The sequence below is a fragment of the Bubalus kerabau genome, chromosome 6 (assembly GCF_029407905.1).
Source record: "Bubalus kerabau isolate K-KA32 ecotype Philippines breed swamp buffalo chromosome 6, PCC_UOA_SB_1v2, whole genome shotgun sequence".
In the NCBI taxonomy this organism is placed as follows: domain Eukaryota; kingdom Metazoa; phylum Chordata; class Mammalia; order Artiodactyla; family Bovidae; genus Bubalus; species Bubalus kerabau.
Genome location: NC_073629.1, coordinates 1,550,108 through 1,568,904, shown reverse-complemented (window position 1 = coordinate 1,568,904; position 18,797 = coordinate 1,550,108). Strand labels below are relative to the sequence as shown.

General features: G+C 42.2%; 1 protein-coding gene across 2 annotated transcripts in view; it reads left to right on the top strand.

The window, feature by feature from the left end:
* Positions 1–17,223, top strand: part of MPZL1 (myelin protein zero like 1) — an 81,153-nt gene extending 63,930 nt beyond the window's left edge. The window contains exons 5-6 of one of the 2 annotated variants that reach the window (XM_055587176.1): positions 1,107–1,209; positions 14,688–17,223. In XM_055587176.1, coding sequence (XP_055443151.1) covers positions 1,107–1,209; positions 14,688–14,789 — 205 coding nt within the window. In that variant the 3' untranslated portion in view covers positions 14,790–17,223. Of the gene's footprint in view, positions 1–1,106; positions 1,210–13,535; positions 14,627–14,687 lie in introns of those variants that run through there. The other variant, XM_055587175.1, reaches the window with a different exon arrangement.
* Positions 17,224–18,797: the final 1,574 nt, after the last annotated feature.

Here is an 18,797-nt window from a genome sequence, read left to right as displayed (position 1 = left end):
TAACCATCTATCTCTGAGCTAACCCAACAGCTATCATGGTTTGTCTACAAATATGTCCTGTGTCTGTATTAGAAACATGTTGAGTGTACCATCCCAGTGAAATTGGGTTGTCAGGTTTTATGGTCATCTGAACATATATGTTCTTCATGTAAGATGCCTCTGTGTGTGTGTGTGTTAGTTTTTTTTTAATACTTATTATTACTGAGTTAGACCCTCTTTGTGTTAGAATACTCAAACCATTTTGGTTTGGGGTATATAGCCTCCTGGTTCAGAGAAAGCACAGTTTGCAGAATGCTTTTATGATTTGATCTTAATAACAACACTTTAAGTGCTTCTCTCCACACTTCTAAGATTTTTTAAAAGTACATTATAAAGGATTTAAGCTCTGCTGAAAACACATCCCATCAAGGAATCTGTAATGAGTTACCTCTTGGCATCAATTCTCCCTGGTTTATTTATGAGATAGGCCTAGCTGTTGAAAACCCCCTGTGCCCCTGAAAAAGTTCAGCCCATGTGATGTGGCATTCCACAGTTTCTTATCATCCATGACTTCCTGGATTTTCTTTGATTTGGTTGTGGAATTGGTGGGGAAACAAACAATGGGGACCCAGGGAATCGAAGGTATGAGATGAGCCAAGACTACAAGCCTGGATCTGTATCTGTCATTTTGGAAGCACATTCAGAAGAGGTTTGCCTTTGATGATCACAAAAGTGAATAGCTATCAAGAAGGTATAGCTCGCTCCTTTAAACCTGTATGCCAAAGGAGGATTGATAACAGGGGAAAAAGCCAAAGCAGCCAAAGGATAAATGTATATTATAGCCAGAATCCCATTCAGCAGGTATCATTGTTGTAAACTGGGACAAAGTGGTCATCCCACATTGGTTTCTTTTCCTCCCCTGGAGTAGCATCACTGACTTGGAAGAATTAGTGTCAGGGATAAAAATTAGTTTCAAGAAATGTGATTGTTTTGATACTCATTGTTTTGTTGAGTTTTGTTTTTATATATCTGCTATTTCATCTGTCATCACTTGCATTTCTATATTTTATGTTTCCATTTTAATTTTTTTTTTTTTACATTTGTTCTCCAAATTGCCAACTTATCAGCTGCAATACATCAGAGAATGTGTCACCAGTTAAGCAGGTTTCACGGAAGTCTCCCTCCGACACAGAGGGTCTAGTAAAGAGCCTGCCTTCTGGATCTCACCAGGTAACAGCTGATTGCGGTCTGCCCCCTGTACCATGTGCTGCAGTTTGGTGCTGTGTCGTGTTCTGGGATGCGGAAAAGAATAATACTGAGCTGTGAGAGAGTGAAACAGACAGAGCAGGAGAAGCAGAGAAGAATGTAGGGGTTGGTTTAGGAGGAACACAAGAAAGTATGTGGAAAAGAATCTGACTTGAGTAAAGGTTTCCACCAAACCACCACTAACAGATTGGCTCAAGCAAAATTAGGAGATGAATGTCAGATGTAAACACTTCTTCCCTAATTGCTCAAAGAATTAAAGCTGGTGAACTAGATTCTATATTGAGGTGTACCTTAAGCCATGAAATTCACAGGAGTAAGTTGATTTTGGTATTGATAATAAAACAGAAAAGTTATTTTGTATGAATTCTTTAGGATTCGGAGAAGGCAATGGCAGCCCACTCCAGTACTCTTGCCTGAAAAATCCCATGGACGGAGGAGCCTGGTAGGCTGCAGTCCATGGGGTCGCTAAGAGTCGGACATGACTGAGCGACTTCACTTTCACTTTTCACTTTCATGCATTGGAGAGGGAAATGGCAACCCACTCCAGTGTTCTTGCCTGGAGAATCCCAGGGACGGGGGAGCCTGGTGGGCTGCCGTCTATGGGGTCGCACAGAGTCGGACACGACTGAAGCGACTTAGCAGCAGCCGCAGCAAGCAGTTACTTGTATAATTAGTAGGCTTGATGAACAGGAAAGTCTGGTTTCTGCTTTTTGTAGGAAGTACAGAGAAGAAATAGCTTTTATTTGGAACTTAGCATGGAATCTAGCATTGTGGTTAATATTGTGTCTTGTCCATGCTGATGTAACTATAATTGTGGCTGGGGCAGAAATTCCAGAGCTTAGTACTGATTCTGTTCTTCTGGGATAGAAAGTGTCAGAAGGAATGTGGCCAGTTATAACTTTGCTCTGAGGAGGAGGGATTAGGGGGTGGATTTAAGAGGAAGTAAAGAAAAGAATAACAGTGTTTTGTGGAAGAATTACCCCACAGTCGTAGTCTGCAGTAGTCATATGTGGTGAGGACACGGAGGCCTTGTGATGTTAAATTATTAAAAGCACAGAGCAGTTAGCAACAGAATTGGGGCTCGAACCTTAGATTTCTAGGCAGCGTATATTCTTTCACAGCATCAGGACCTTACTGATTCCTAGTCTGTCTGTTCATCTCTCTCATTCTTTTTATCTGTGTGTCTTTCTGTCTCTCTCTCTCAGTTTACATAGTATGCCTCAGATACCTAATTTACTAATTTGGATTGTGAATAGAAATAAGGTTGTGAATAAAGGCATTAAAGTTACAGGTAGACATTATACCTAAAGAAGCCCTGGAAACTTTTTCTTCTGCCCTTGAAATGCTGTAGAAGTTGTTCTATTGAAAACAAACTGGGGGTAGGGGAAGAAAGAAAGAATTCTCTACACTGGGAGACAGGCTGTGCAGTACCATGATTCCTGAGAGATGGGACTAAGGGCAGCCCTGTGATCGTCCCGGCTTCCTCCGGGCATCTCCCAGACTGCAGTACTGCGGGGAAGCAGAAACGGCTCAGCTGTCCCACTGAGCTGGGGAGGCCAGGGTGGCTAGGATTTACGAGACACCGTGCCAGAGAAGAAGAAACAGTGTAGAGAGAAGACGCGACGGGTCCCCTTGAGCCTTTGCTAAATACAGATTTGTGGATGTGTGGGCGACAGGTCCTGGTGGCCAGAGAAGAGCTGCCTGGAAAGCAGTAGGTTGTACAGTGCCCTGAAACTTACCCAGGACTGGAAATAGTTTGTGTTCTCAAACGCAGAGTGGAGAGAACTCATTATGTACAGGGTATTGGTTGGAGTTCTCAGAATGGTCACACCTTAGTGGCATAAGTTGCATCCAACTCTGTGATGCCATGGACTATAGCCCTCTAGGCTCCTCTGTCCATGGGATTTCCAAGGCAAGAATACTGGAGTAGGGGAAAAAAAAATACTGCAGTGGGTTGTCACTTCCTTCTCCGGGGAATCTTCCCGACCCAGGGGTTGAACCCATGTCTCTTGAATTGGCAGCAGATTCTTTACCGCTGAGCCATCGGGGTAATGGGACTAAATGAGCACCTTGGTAGTAGGGCTAAATCAGCACCAGATTATGGATGCTATGGACCCACCATAAAAAGGAAGCGTTTAAAGAATCAAACTAATCTAAAAGTAATTTAGGTGCATGCCAGCACAAAATCCAGTCTTTACAACAATATAACAAAATCCAAGAATCTAAAGAAGTGTATATTATATATATATATACACACACACATATATGTACAAAAAAGTATATTTGTATATATGTGTGTGTGTGTGTGTGTGTGTGTGTAGCTGAATCACTTTGCCGTACACTTGAAACTAACACGGTATTGTAAATTAACTATGCTTCAAGTTTTTAAAAAGAGAAACACCAAAAAACAAAATCCAACACCTGCCGTCAAAAAATTCCCAGTGTCTGACTGGCTGTGTGTATGTGCTACATCCATTCAGTCGTGTCTGACTCTGCAACCCTATGGACTGTAGCCCCTCAGGCTCTTCTGTCCATGGGATTCTCTAGGCAGGAATATTGGAGTAGGTTTACATGACCTCCTCCAGGGGATCTGCCCAATCCAGGGATCAAACCTGTATCTCTTATGTCTCCTGCATTGGCAGATGGGTTCTTTGCCACTAGCACCACCTGGGAAGCCTACCCCAATACAAAGGTTTTAAAGGTGTTAAAAAAAAAAATTCACAATGTCTGACATCAGTCAAAAATTACCAAGCATGCAAAGAAGGGGGAATATAAAACTTATAGTCAAGAGAAAAGTCAACCAATAGAAGCAAACCCAGAAGTGACATAGGTGATAGAATTCATAGACAAGGACCTTAAATATTATAAATCTTAAAAATAAACTTAAGGTTGTAAGGGAAACCTTAACATAATATGGAGAGAAATAGAAATATAAAAAAGACCAAAATGGAAGAAACTTCTAGAAATGAAAAAAACATTGGATGGCATAAATGATAGATTAGACACAATGGAAGAAAAATTCAGTAAACTTGAAGAAGCAATTGAAACTAACCAAAACAAAGCATGAAAGAAAAACTGGGAGCCATGAACAGAACTATAGTAGTAAGCCAGCAAACAATACTAAGCAACCTGATTGGAGGCTGAGAAGGAAAGGGAAGTAAAAAAAAAAATTTAAGAAACAGTAGCCAAACACTTTCCATTCTTGTAGCTATTTTAAAATTTTTATTTACTCACTTATTTTTGGTTGTGCTGGATCTTTGTTGGTGCACGTGGACTTTCTCTAGCTGTGGCTGTTTTAAGCAGGGCCGGCCTGCCTGGTGGCTCAGACGGTAAAGCGTCTGCCTGCAATGCGGGAGACCGGGGTTTGATTTCTGGGTCGGGAAGATCCCGTGGCGAAGGAAATGGCAATCCACTCCAGCACTCTTGCCTGGAAAATCCCATGAACGGAGGAGCCTGATAGGTTACAGTACAGTGGGTCGCAAAGAGTCGGACACGACTGACTGAGCGACTTCACTTTTCACTTTCACTCTTTGTTCTGGTGCCTGGGCTGCTTATTCGGTGGCTTCTCTTGTTGCCGAGCACAGCCTGTAGCGCGCTTGGGCTTCAGTATTTGCAGCACGTAGGCTCAGTAGTTGGGCTCGGTTGCTCTGTGGCATGTGGAATCTACCCTGACCAGGGCTTAAACTCGTGTTCTCTCCATTAGCAGGGGGATTTTTATTCACTGTATCACCAGGGAAGTTTCTCTTTTTGCCATTTTTTCCCTGATATTTATCTTCATATTTCTGAGCAACTTTATTACTGAATTTAGCCCCTCCCTTCAAGCCCTTCTTCCCAACATACACTTTCAAGTATATACGTGGCCACATGCTTCTTCCCAGTATGGATATGTGGTTAGGTGTTATTTTTCACTGTTACATATACCTGTTTTTATCACTGTTGTACTGCATACATTTGGTTTTTTTGTACAATTTTTTTGTTGTTTGTCATAGAGCTCATCTTTACTTTGGTTTTTATTTGCTTAGTTTTCTAAGTGCTTATCTATTAATGCACTCCATCTCAAAACTCTCCAGGCAAAAAACTCTGAGCACATTCAGACACATCAGATATTCTGTTGGTTTCATTTTATTCATGGAGACATGCCTGTTGAAATCTTCTGGCTTTGTTGTGCTTTAGGCTGCTGTGTAGGAGTCATCCTGGGCCTCCCCTCCCAAGAAATTTTCTTTCTCTCGCTTCTGTCGGACCTCAGATCCTTACCTTTTTGCTTTATTCCCATAGTGGGGTAGAACATATCCTCCATAACTTCTTGAGAAAGGATGCACAGCAGATACGAATGTTGAGGCTTTGTATGGTAAACAGAATAATGACCTCCAAAAGATGTCCACATCCTGACCCCTGGAACCTGTGGGATATGTTACATTACACGTCAAGATCATTACCTTATGGATCTTGAGATGGGGAGATTTTCCTGGATTATCCACTTGGGCCAAATGTAATCAGAAGGGTCCTTATCAGAGGGAAGCAGGAGGGTCCGAGCCAGAGATTTGAAGACTATTTTGCTGGCTTTGAAGATGAAGAAAGGGGTCACAAGCCATGGAATGCAAGCAGCTCTCATAAGGTGGGGAAAGCAAGGAAGCAGATTCTCCCTGGAGCTCCCAGGAGGAACGCAGCTCTACTGATGTTTTGATTGACCCCAGTGAAACCCATCTCAAACTTTGGACCTCCAAAACTGTAAAATAATATGTTTGTCTTCAGCAGGTCTGAAATTGTTTTTATTCTCCTCCCTCAAGCTTGACTGAGAATCTGGTTGGGTAGGATTCCAGATTGGAAATCATTTTCCTTCAGCATTTTGAGGCATTGCTGATTTTTCTAGCTTCCAACGCCAAGAAGTTGATACTGTCCTGATGCCTCCTCCTTTGTGTAGAGCCAGTTTTATTCTCCTTCTCTTAGCATCTTTTTTTATCCCTTGTGTTCTGAAATTTTATAAAATTGTGGGATTTTTTCATACATTTATACTGGCTACTCAGAGGACTCTTTCAATCTGGAAGCTATGTCCTTCAGTTAGGATACTGTCTTCCATTATTCTCTGGAAAATTTCCTCCTCCATTTTCTTACTCTCTGTTTTGGAAATTCCTATTAAGAATTGGATCATTTCCTAGAGCAGTTCTTATTTTTTCTGTTTTGCAATTTTCTTCTGGAAAATCTCTACAACTTTATCCTCCAACTTTTATTAAATATTTAAGTTCTTCCTCAAGGGGAAGATAGTAATCGTTCAAGTAATTTTCAAGGACTATTCCTTATTCTCAGATTCTAGTAGCCCGCACTTGTTTTCACGAATACATTGTCTTATCTCTCTGTACAATTTGTTCTTGTTTTATATGATTTTTTAAAAAATGTTTTCTTCTGTTATTGTTTCTTTTGAATTCCCTTTTTTCTCTTATAGTTTTTGTCTTCATGTTAGAAGCTTTCCTCAAATGCCCCGTGATCCTTGGTTGTCTGTTCATAATGAAGGCACTCCGTAAGTGGACTTAAAAATGAGAGTGCTAGTCGCTCGGTTGTGTCCGACTCTTTGCGAGGCCATAGCCTGTAGCCCACCGGGCTCCCCTGTCCACGGGACTCTCCAGGCAGGAAGACTGGAGTGGCTGGCGTCTCTTGTTTTCAGCATCCAGACCCCAGCCTGCTGTGCCCACTGTCCCTGAGTCAGAGCCAGGCTCTGCTCTCTTGTGAGTACACTCCTGGGGTTCTGCCCAGTCCTGACTCTGGCATTTTCTGGAAGTTAATGGAAAGCAGTTCACATACTGGGTCAATCTATACTATCGTTTTTCACTGTTTGCAGTTGGACCTTAGGTCAGTTTTGAGAGGAGAGCCTCAGTGTTTCCCAGTTTGATTCCTGGGTTATTTTCTTTGTGCTCATTGTAGGTCCCCGAAAGCCTCTTCTCTCTTGTTGTTGTTCAGTCGCCCAGTTGTATCTAACTCTTTGTGACCCCGTGGACTGCAGCACGTCAGGCCTCCCTGTCCTTCACCAGATCCCAGAGTTTGCCCAAATTCATGTTCATTGCACTGGTGAGGCCATCCAGCCATCTCACCCTCTGATGCCCTCTTCTCCTTCTGCCCTCAGTCTTTCCCAGCATCAGGGACTTTTCCAGTGAGTCATCTGTGTGCATCAGATGATCAAAATACTGGAGCGTCAGCTTCAGCATTAGTCCTTCCAGTGAATATTCAGGGTTGATCTCCCTTAAGATTGACTGGTTTGATCTCCTTGATGTCCAAGGGACTTTCAGGAATCTTCTCCAGCACCACAGTTTGAAGGCATCAGTTCTTTGGTGTTCTGCCTTTTTTATGGTCCAGTTCTCACACCATATATGACCACAGGGAAGACCATAGCCTTGACTATACAGACCTTTGTCCACAGAGTAATGTCTCTGCTTTTCAACCCACTGTCTAGGTTTGTTATCGCTTTCCTGCCAAGAAGCAATCATTTTCTGATTTCATGGCTGCAGTCAGCATCTGCAGTGATTTGGAGCCCGAGAAGAGGAAATGTGTCGCTCCTTCCACCTTTTCCCCTTCTATTTGCCATGCAGTAATGGGGCCGGATGCAATGGTCTTAGTGTTTTTAATACTTAGTCTTCAGCCGGCTCTTTCACTCTCCTCCTTCACCCTCATCAAGAGGCTCTCTAGTTCCTCTGCCCTTTCTGCCATTAGAGTGGTATCATCCGCATATCTGAGATTGTTGATGTTTCTCCCGCCTATCTTGATTCTGGCTTGTAACTCACCCAGCCTGGCATTTCTCATGATATGCTCAGTGTTTCGATTAAACAGACAGGGTGACAGCAGACAGCCCTGTCAGACCCCTTTCTCGATCTTGAACCAGTCAGTTGTTCCATACAGGGTTCTGACTGTTGCTTCTTGGCCTGCATGCAGGCTTCTCAGGAGACACGTAAGACGGGCTGGTACGCCCGTCTCTCTGAGCGCTTTCCATGGTTTGTCATGATCCACACAGTCAAAGGCTTTAGCATAGTTGATGAAACAGAGATAGATGTTTTCTGAAATTCCCTTGCTTTCTCTATAATCCAGTGAATGTTGGCAATTTGATCTTTAGTTTCGCTTCCTTTTCTAAACCCAGCCTGGACATCTGTACCTTCTTGGTTCACATAATGCTGAACATGTTGCAAATCAGGGTTTCTGTTAAGTGACATTACCTGGAGTAGCCTTTGTCTTACTTGGTTATTTTTAATCAAGTAATAATGTATCTTTTATTTTATACTTGTACAACTTGTTAAAGATATTTTCTGCCTTAACCTGATTCTGGAGTTTATAAAGCCTTTGCCAGTCAACATGAGACTTGGAACTGTGATTTCCTTGCAGATTTATCTTCCAGTTTTGTTTTATTTAGGTTTTCATTCAGTGGTCACCTTAAAACAAGGGCTGCTATCCTGGGGTTAAAACATTTGCTTCAAATACTCCACAGAATTCCTAAGCACCAGAGGGCCTCAGGCGACACTGGTGTGTGCTCTTACTCACCATCACGTGGCACTCTCAGTGTGTGTGGCAGAAACACCTCTCTGAGCACCAGAGGAGTTTATGGAAGTTGTTCTCACCAGAATCCGTTTGATATTCTATCTTCCACTTGTTCAGACTGAAGCAGAAAAGGTTTCTGTTTGGAGAAAACTGGCTTGACCTAATATGTTCTTCTTATTAGGGAATTTATGAGATTAAATACTTTTTATAAATTGAGCATAACCAAACGTAGCAGTTGTTTTGACAACCTGATCTTTGCATTGTATGTATCACTTCCACACACATCTAAGTGCTCAGCATATATGCAATGTTAGCTGAACATGGAAAACACAGGGATGATTATCACCTGGTTCCTGCCCTACAGAAACTCAGAGGCTCCTGGGTTGCTGGGATCATCTTCAAGCTTTTCCATGATATGGAGAATTTTTTTATGTGTACATCCTAACAAACAACCTTGAGGAAATCTTCATATTTATTAGATAGACATCTTAGTGTATTAAGGGTTAGTCATGTGTTACAAACTAGTATTGACTCTTGGGTCCAGCTAATGGTGTAAACTTGCAGGGAATTATTTAACTTCAGCATTTGTTCCCTTAATCTTTGAAATAATGGGTCAGGGCAAGTTGATGTCTAAACACCTTCTTATTAAATAATGGGTTAGGGCAAGTTGACGTCTAAAGACCTTCTCATTTTTCCTTTGCTAATTATAAGGGTTCATGGTACACTGCGGGCTTCCCTGGTGGCTCAGACAGTAGAGAATCCACCTGCAATACAGGACATCTGGATTCAATCCCTGGGTCGGGAAGATCCCCTGAGAAGGGACTGGCTACCCACTCCAGTGTTCTTGCCTGGAGAATTACATGGACAGAGGAGGCTGGGAGGCTTCAGTCCATGGGGTTGCAAAGAGTCAGACACGACTGAGCGACTAATACACACACACACAAGCAAACATGGTCTACTGTGCCTTATAAGGACGGGTTTAGGCAGTCACTGCCCACGTACGCAGTCAGATGTGTGAAGGGGACACATGGCAGGAATATTTGCAAACTATCCCTTAGTACTTTCTTCCAGTGGTTCTATCAAGACATGTTCCTTGATCAGCAAAGCCTTCCATTTTCTACCTGCAGGCATCATCTGAGAGTCTAATAGCATTAGTCATTACTATTTGAGTGGATAAATAACTCCATGTTATTTTATCAAAAGAGAAACAATACTAGTGCTCTGGAAGGAAATTTACAAAAGATGAAAACATAATAGCCAGGCAGGACATGAATTGTGCTATATTACTCATCTGTCTTTGGCCACTATTTTTGTTATAATTGGAAGATTAGTAACAGAAGACCTGACTAAAAATACCTTTAACAGTAAGAGATTTGTTAACTCACAAGAGACCCCAAAGCAGGGTACCTCTGTGTTCATTAGTTTAGTGGTCCAGTAGTGTCCTTAAGACTCAAGTTCTTTTCATCTTATTCTTTCATCCTCTGAGCACATTGTTCTCAGGCTCCTTCCCTCAACCTCAAAATGACTGCCATGCCTTGAGGCAGCTCATGAAAAAAGGCACCTGTAGAAAGAGCTGAATCTCCTCCCAGGTGGTTTTTATTATGAAGGAAAATTACCAGAAGCCCCTCAGCAAACTTCTCCTAGTTCCCTTGGCCAGAGTGGGTCACATGCTGATGCCTCTTGCCATCTTGTGGAAGGGGGCAGCGGTTATAACGGACTTTACCCCTGGGGGCAGGAGAGGTGAAAGTGAAAGTCACTCAGTCCTGTTTGACTCTTCACGACCCAGTGGACTATACAGTCCATGGAATTCTCCAGGCAAGAATACTGGAGTGGGTAGCCTTTCCCTTTTCCGGGGGATCTTCCCAAACCCAGGGATTGAACCCAGAGATTGAACCTAGGGCTCCTGCGTTGCAGGCAGATTCTTCACCAGCTGAGGCACAAGGGAAGCCCCAGGGGCAGGAGAGGGTGGAGTCAAATTACCTGAGTGAAGGGAGTGAACACCAGAACCAATTTAGGGCTCTTGGACCTCCCTGGTGGTCCAGTGGTTAAGCAACCGCTTTCCAATACAAGGGACACAGGTTCAATCCCTGGTCCGAGAAGATCCCACATACCACAGAGTAACCAAGCCCTTGCACCACGACTACTGAGCCTGGGCCCTAGTGCCCACCAGTCGCGACCACTGGAACCCACGCACCTAGAGAAGCCACCACAGAGAGAATCCCGCTCCCTGCAACTATCAAACAGCCCCTGCTCACTGCAGCTAAAAGAAGCCTGCTCGTGGCAGTGAAGACTCAGCACAGCCAAAAATAAATTTGGTTTCCAAATTAATTAAAAAAAAAAAAAAAGGCAGGGGGGACTCCTCCCACAAACAAAGTGGGAAGGGTGTCAGATAGGCACTACTTAGGAGTTTGGAGTATCTTTCTCTGTAAAGCTTAGTTTTGAATGACATTGATTTCAAATAATCTTTGTGTGTATATCTTTGGGACAATTGGTTTTCTAGATCCTTTTCTGGAAACAATGCTTGGTATACAAAAGGCAAGTGGGAATTCCCTAGCAGTCCAGTGGTTAGGATTTCAAGCTTCTACTGCAGAGGTACAGGTTTGATCCCTGGTTGGGGAACTAAGATCCCGCATACCACATGGCACAGCCAAAAAAAACAGGGGGCAAGTATTTTTGGAGGACAGTGAGTGGAAAAGTTATGTTTTTGTCAACTTTAGTCTATAGATATGTAAGGTCTCCAGAAGTACAACTCGTGTATTGTCTTATTTAGTTCTCACGGCGGTCCTATGAGGTAAGTTCCTTCACTATCGTTTAGTCACTTGCCCAAGGTCAGTAGTTACTGCCTCAAGATCCGTGTGGCTCTTAAGACGTATACTTATTCTGTCCTGCCTATATCCAGTTCTTTTCAACTTTGTTTTGATAATTAGTTTCATTTATGTCAAAGAATGTCACAACACACAGTTTCACATCTGTATTTGGTGATGTGAAATAAATACTGAAAATGCGTTTTGTGTACAGTCAGTGAGCATGTGCTTAAAGCAGATCTTGATATCTGTGTTAGGGTGTCAAGGGTGATTCCTCTAATGCCTGGAGGACCAGATTCAGATTCTAAAGGGCTGCAGAGGCTATGGAGAGTGTAATTCAGGACATAATAGCTTCTAAGAAATTAATATGTGTTCAGAGACAGGTCTCCTTGCTCTTCCATAACCCTTTCTTCCTGGAGTTTCTCCCTACTCGGTCGTCACTGTGTTTTTATATTAAATTTCATGCAGGTAGTGTCCAGGGATAATTTCATTTCTAACTGGAACTAAAAGAATAAACCTAGGTCAAGCAATTAGTTTTTTGAAACATTTTTAATAGTAAGGATTATTTGTATAATAAGTAGTTGAGGAAAATATATATGTATGGAGTGATTTTTCACTTGGTTGTTGTAATTCTTTGTGGTAGCACCAAAAAAAAAAAAAAAATAGAGGATGAGGAAAGGTGTCAGGATGTACAGTACAGCTAGGTTAGCATAGCTGTTATTATTGATATTGTTTTAACTCTCAAACACCCCAAAGGGAATGTTTTAGCGATATAGCAGGTGCATTTCCAAGTTCTTGGTTCACTGGCCCCTCCTGAAGTCCTCAATGGTCTCAGCCAAAGAAGACGGTTGACTTCTTGTCAGAGTCCTGAGGCGTGTTCCACAGAGACTGAAGGTACCATCAGCTTCCAAATCTCCCTCAGACCAGACTTTAGAGAGCTAGTCAAAACTGAGCTACATTCACCGGCAGATTCCCAATCCCCAATGCTGGTGAGAATTCCTCTAGATTCATTATTTCATCCACCTTTCATCCAGCACCCACAGTCTGCCAGGGGCTGTTCTAGGCATTTAACAAAGCCGCTGGCCTAAAGAGCTTCTAAGAGGTAAAGAGTGAGGACGTTAGGAAGCGATTTGGAGAAACTAACCCATCAGTAAGTAGGGGCTCCTTTTATCCTTCAGTGTTTTCCCAGTTCCTTTCGACAAACTGTTGTGTTCTCGTGCCATGAAAGACAATAATACTGTCTCACATGAAAGACCTTCCTAGTTTCTTAATATTTACTGACTGACTCAGAGGTTATTCTGTTATTTTCCTCTGTTGCTTTCTCTGTTCTCTTTCCCACTCACACAGTGTATCGGTTACCTATTGCTATGTAGTAAACTACCTTAAATAATGACTTGAACAACATTTGTTTGTTTACCTTTTTATTTTTTAGAATCACATTTAACTGGCAGCTTTCTGAGATGAATATAGAGGGTTTCAGTTTGTTAGCATTAACAACATGATCTGTTGCGTTACCCATGACAGCCATGAAAAGTATCACACACTGACCAAAAACAAAGTGACTTTGCTTGATTTGTTTGATTGGTAACGTTGGTGTACTTTTAATTATATTTGTGTAACAGTATGTTCATGGTAAAAATGACTGATGTATTTCGAATGCTGTCAGACATTGCTTAAGTTTTACTTGTAGATATCATCTGATTCTTACAGCAGCCTTAAGAGCTAGTGCCATGTTAGAGATGAAGACAGTAATGCTTGGGGGGTCAGAAATATGCCTGCGCTGAGGCCACACGGCTAGTGCTCACCAGTGCTACTGCCGTGCTGGAAGTTCAGGCTGCAGGCCTGCCGGCGTGCCGCGGGTCCGGCCGCGCCGGCGTGCGGGTGGGTCCGGCCACGCCGGCGTGCGGGTGGGTCTGGCCGCGCCGACATGCGGGTGGGTCCAGCGGTGTTACTGTGTAACTCATCTTTCAGGTGCACCATTGCATAGCTCGGTTTAACCCTTCTCTGGAAGTTGGAGTGCCTGAACTGCACAGGATCCCACGCTATGCATTAAAGGACGCTGGTTGTAGGACTCCTAGATGGGAGTGAGGATGTTTATTTTATTTTATTCAGTTATTTCTTATAAAGTAGACTTTATTTCTTAGAGCGGTGTTAAGTCTACAGAAAAATCTAGCAGAAAGTAAAGAGGTCCTATGTACTCCTTCCTCTCCAAAGTTTCCCTGATTGTTAATGACTTGGATTGTTGTGGTACCTTTGTGACAGTTGATGAATTAATACAGAGAACTTGATGATTAAGTAAAGTCCATGGTTTGTATTAAGGCTCACTGTTTGTGTTGTGCATTTCTGTGGGTCTCACCAAATGCATATGTCATGTATCTACCATTCTAGATTCATATAGAAGTTTCAAGAGTGTTTATTTTAAACCACATGCTTGTGGCTGCTGATCTTATGACTTCAAAATTGAAAACTTAAGCACAGTAATAGACTATTCAAGGAGAGATTCCCTGGATTGGGGCAATTGCTTTTGGGTTATATTAAACTTCTTTTTACCCCCTAAAGAAGGCAATTTTGTGGTAGTTGCTGTTGTTTACAGTTTTAAAATCTCTGGGTTGGAAGGGACTCTAAGGGTTGTGAAAGTACTTATTTATATAAAATGTTCAAATTGATTGTATTTTCAAGTGGCACTGCATGTGTTGATTTCTTGTATCATTCTTAAAGTCATGATTTCAGTGGACTTGGGTTGGCAGAAGTGCCCATCTTTGTCCTTGAGACTCTGATCCCAGTTACAAGAGTTGAGGAATTCTGTGACAGGTATTTAAGGGTAACTCTTGAGAAAGAATATTATATTGTTATAGATATTTTAAAACAGATACAAAAGTAGACAGAATAGTATAACAAATCTCTATGTACCATCTTGAACAGTTACCAAGTGTACCCATCTTGTTTTAAAGTCAGTCCTGGACATACTGTTCCTAAGAAGGAACATATATTCCTGAAGACATTCAAAAGGGGGAACTCTTCGCTCTGAAACCCTAACAATATCACTTTAATCATCGCTTCTGTCCCTGCACCTCACAAGGCCACCAGTGTTTCCATACCTCTAATTCTGCTTCTCTTCCCCAGGGCCCAGTCATATATGCGCAGCTAGACCACTCTGGCGGACACCACAGCGACAGGATTAACAAGTCAGAGTCTGTGGTGTACGCAGACATTCGGAAAAATTGAGAAGACCGCGATCATATCCTAAGCAATAAACAAATCCGAGCTGGACTCTTGTGCAGAAAATGTAGCCCATAAGTATATGTGGCCTTGGAAACCAGAATGTGGAGAAGCACATGTTTAGTCATAGAGGGAGAAAAAGATGTGTATAAAGGATGTGTATAAATGTTCTATTTAATCTTCCTGGTGCAAGGAGCCAGTTGCATGATGAAGAGATGGTATGATTCTATGTCTATATAAATTGCCTTGCTGTTTTTGTACTGCCCTTCAGGGTCATTTACAGTTGAGAAAATTCAGACACATTCCTATCACCATCATTTAGACGTGGTTTGCCTTATGGGGAAAGTAGCAGATCTTTTAGTATTCTGATAGACATGGCCTTTTAATATAAGGGCTTACCCTGCCTTTGTGTGTATCTTAGTTGGAGAGTGGAGACGCTGTGATGGAAGCGTGCTCAGGGTGGCCTTTAGCCCAGGGTATATCGCCTGTTGGGCAGTTGTTTTTAGAAAGCATCCATTTGCCTATGCCACTTGAAGACCATGTGATTTTTGTTGCTATTTTTCTCTCTAAAATATAGGGCAGTTTTCTGCTTTCAGTGTTATGTAGACTATAAAATTACACCCTGTAGCATATCATCTCGATTTGTGGATTCATCATAGCAAGATTAGCAAAGGATCAATGCCAGAAGTCATTTCTTTCCAGGTACTTTTGGATCCGTACCATAATCGATACATAATTGAAATAGAGAACCCAGACTGGCTTGAGGAGTACTGTACTATTTGGAGAGCAAAAGGTATGGTATATTCTTTGCTGAAGTCCTTCGTGCTTGTAACAAGTCCCCATATAGCTGAAGGAGCAGAATTTCATTTCCTTCTAAGTAGGCAGAAATGGAATAATTAGATTGCCAGTCTCTAGTATGGCAGAGCTCTCTCTAGAGAATCTTTATAAAGCTTCAGTCATGCTTACAGCAGCCTGGCTCCTATAATAATATCTTCAAGGACTTTGAGGATAAAAACAGTTAGATTTGTAAAGAATTTTTTTCATTTAAAATTGAAAATACTGATGATATAGTCCCAGAACACATTGGGGGGTAAATGCACAGGTAATGTTAGTTTTCATCTCATTTAGTTTGAGGTCCCCTAAGAGCTGCTTCCTTTTTTTCTTCCTGTCTTGTTCTCTTTGTGAGAGACTTTGAAGGCCAAGTTCTAAGGAAATAAAGAGTAATTTAGATTTAAAGATGTTTAGGAGGTGGTTACACAGAGAAAAAGTTTATGAGCTACAAACAAACTCTGCCCCATATGTGCGGTCTTTTATTTTCTGAGAGACTGCTGTGAATCCCATGGTACTCCAGCTCACATTCTGTTGACATATATGTCAGCAGGACTGGGTTTTGTCGTCACGCGTGCCTGCCGTCTCTGAGCCTGGTGTGTCTGGTCTGTGTTGCACGTGGGAGGAAGGCCTTTCGGCTGTGCTGCCTGTCCCTCTGTGCCCACAGGCCCCATGCGGAAGAGGGATGAAGAACACTCGCCCTGAGCAGCTCTGCAAAGTGACCAGCTTTGCCTTGTACCCTGGGCCTTCTCTGCTTCCATGGTGAAAACTCCAGAACCTTTAGGAGACCTTTTTGTGTAGGGGGGAGCGGGGGCAGTGAGGGGAGGGATGCATATCAGCATTCTTCAGGCTGCCAGGATGAGGACACTCTTGGTGAGCCCTCCCACTGTGAGAATTGTACAGCCATCCAAGATTTCAAGGAAGAAGAAAATACGTTGTGGAGAGACCAAGTGTATGCATTGATGTGTGTATTTTCTTAGTCTTTTTTTTTTTTTTAACAGAGAAAAGGGGATTCTCCTTTTCCTCCTTTCTCAGCATGTCCAATGAATCTACTATGTATAGAACATTCCTAACACCTCCTGAGAGCAAGAGCCCTATTTTTCTGCATGTTTGTGAAGCTCCCACCCAGGGCACCAGCTATCGCTTCTGCTAACATGGCTGTGAGCCTCCTCTCCCCGCCTCCACTGGGCAAGGGCCCCGGCCTCCCACTCTGGGTCTGTGACTGACTGGTCTGCGGGGAGCTGCTCACACTGGGGTGGAGCACTTCAGGGTTGGGGCCTTTTCTGAAACTCCTCATAACCACCTCCTATGAATCTTTTGGCCCTTTCTCCTGGGTCCCAACATCCTCATCTCTAGACAGCAGTGGGGCTGCTTCCAGATGGCAGGACTGTCCTTTTCGTGTCTGATTCTTGGCAGAATGAGGCCTCTTAAGACTGCACATGGTTTTTCTAAGGGGGTACCTACAAGGGATTACTTGACATTTAAATTTCAAGCTCTCTGTAGTTTTTCAATGGAACGGTATTCAGCCAGGTAAAAAACCCATCATGTTCATTAATTTTTCTTTTGCAATTGTTGTACTTTTGTGAATACTTTAATACATCTTTTTCAATTACTGGATTGTGTTGTGTGCTCAGTTTAGATCAAGTGAAGAAGAGATCAAAGCCCTTTCCTTAATTTAATTGCTCTCCAGCCATACAGGCTTCTTCTTCAGAAATGCCACCCATGTGCCTACCTCAGGCCCTTTGCACCTTCAGCCTAGAATGCACATTCTGCACATTTGTGTGGTTTGCTCCTTCACTTCCTTTAAGTGTCTGCTCACATATCACCTTCTCAGAGAGACCTTCTGTGATATGTAAAAAAGCAACCTCTCCCACCCCTGGCTCTCTCTAAGCCCCTTATCCCTGCTGTTTTTCTCCCTGTCAAACCATACATGTGCTGATCTGTTTTCCCTACCAGAACATAAGCACTGAGAGGCCAGAATTTAGCTGTTTTGTTCACTGTTCCATCTTTAGTGTGTAGTACATTGTCTGGCAATTAGCAATTGCTCAATAAATGTTGACTTGATAGATGATGGATAGATGGATTTATCTATTCAACAAATCTGTATCCTATCATATGCCAGGCACTGTGCTAAGCATAGGGAACACACAGCTTCTGAAGGATCTTGCCACAGTAGAGGTGAGAGAAGGTGACGTGGTAGTAATAATAGCTATTAGATAGTAATACTTTCTGTATGCCAAAAATTTCTTGCTCTGTTTAGCACTATGAGTCAATGCTAGTTGTACTAATCTCAAACTCACTTTTAGAAAGATAAAGTCAGTATTTTACAGCAGTATTTTTTTTGGATACATCTCCAAGAGTAATACAATCAAAAGCAAAAATAAACTAATTGGACCTAATCAAACTTACAAGCTTTTGCACAACAAAGGTAACTATAAACAAAACAAAAAGACAACCTATGGAATAGGAGGAAACATCTGCAAAGATGTGACTGACAGGGCTGAATTTCTAATATATATAAACATCTCACATAGGCCAATATATTAAAAAAAAAAAAATAACCAATCCAAAAATGGGCACAACTTAAGTAGACACATCTCCAAATAAGACATACTGATAGCCAACAAGCACATGAAAAGATGTTCAACGTTGCTAATTATTAGAGAAATGAAAATCAAAACTGCAATGAGGTATCACCTCACACCAGTCAGAATGGCCATCATCAAAAAGTCTACAAATAATAAATGCTGGAACAGGCATGGAGAAAAGGGAGCCTTCCTGCACTGTTGTTGGGAACATAAATTGGTGAACAGTACGGGAGTCCCTTAAAATCTAAAGTCAGGTCCATGACCCGGCAACTCGACTCCTGGATGTATGTCTGCAAAAGGTGAAAACGAATTAAAAAGGGTACAGGCACCCTAATGTTCATTGCAGTGTTAATCACAAGAGCCAGTTCACAGAAGTGGCCTAAATGTCTACTGACAGATGAATGGATAAAGAAGATGTGGTACAAATATACAGTGGAATACTAGCCAGCCATAAAAATGAAGATAAAATGTCATTTGTAGTAACATGGATGGACATAGAGATTATCATTACTAAGTGAGGGGGAAAATATAATACCACTTATATATGGAATCTTAAAAAATGATACAAATGAACTTATTTATAAAGCAGAAATAGACT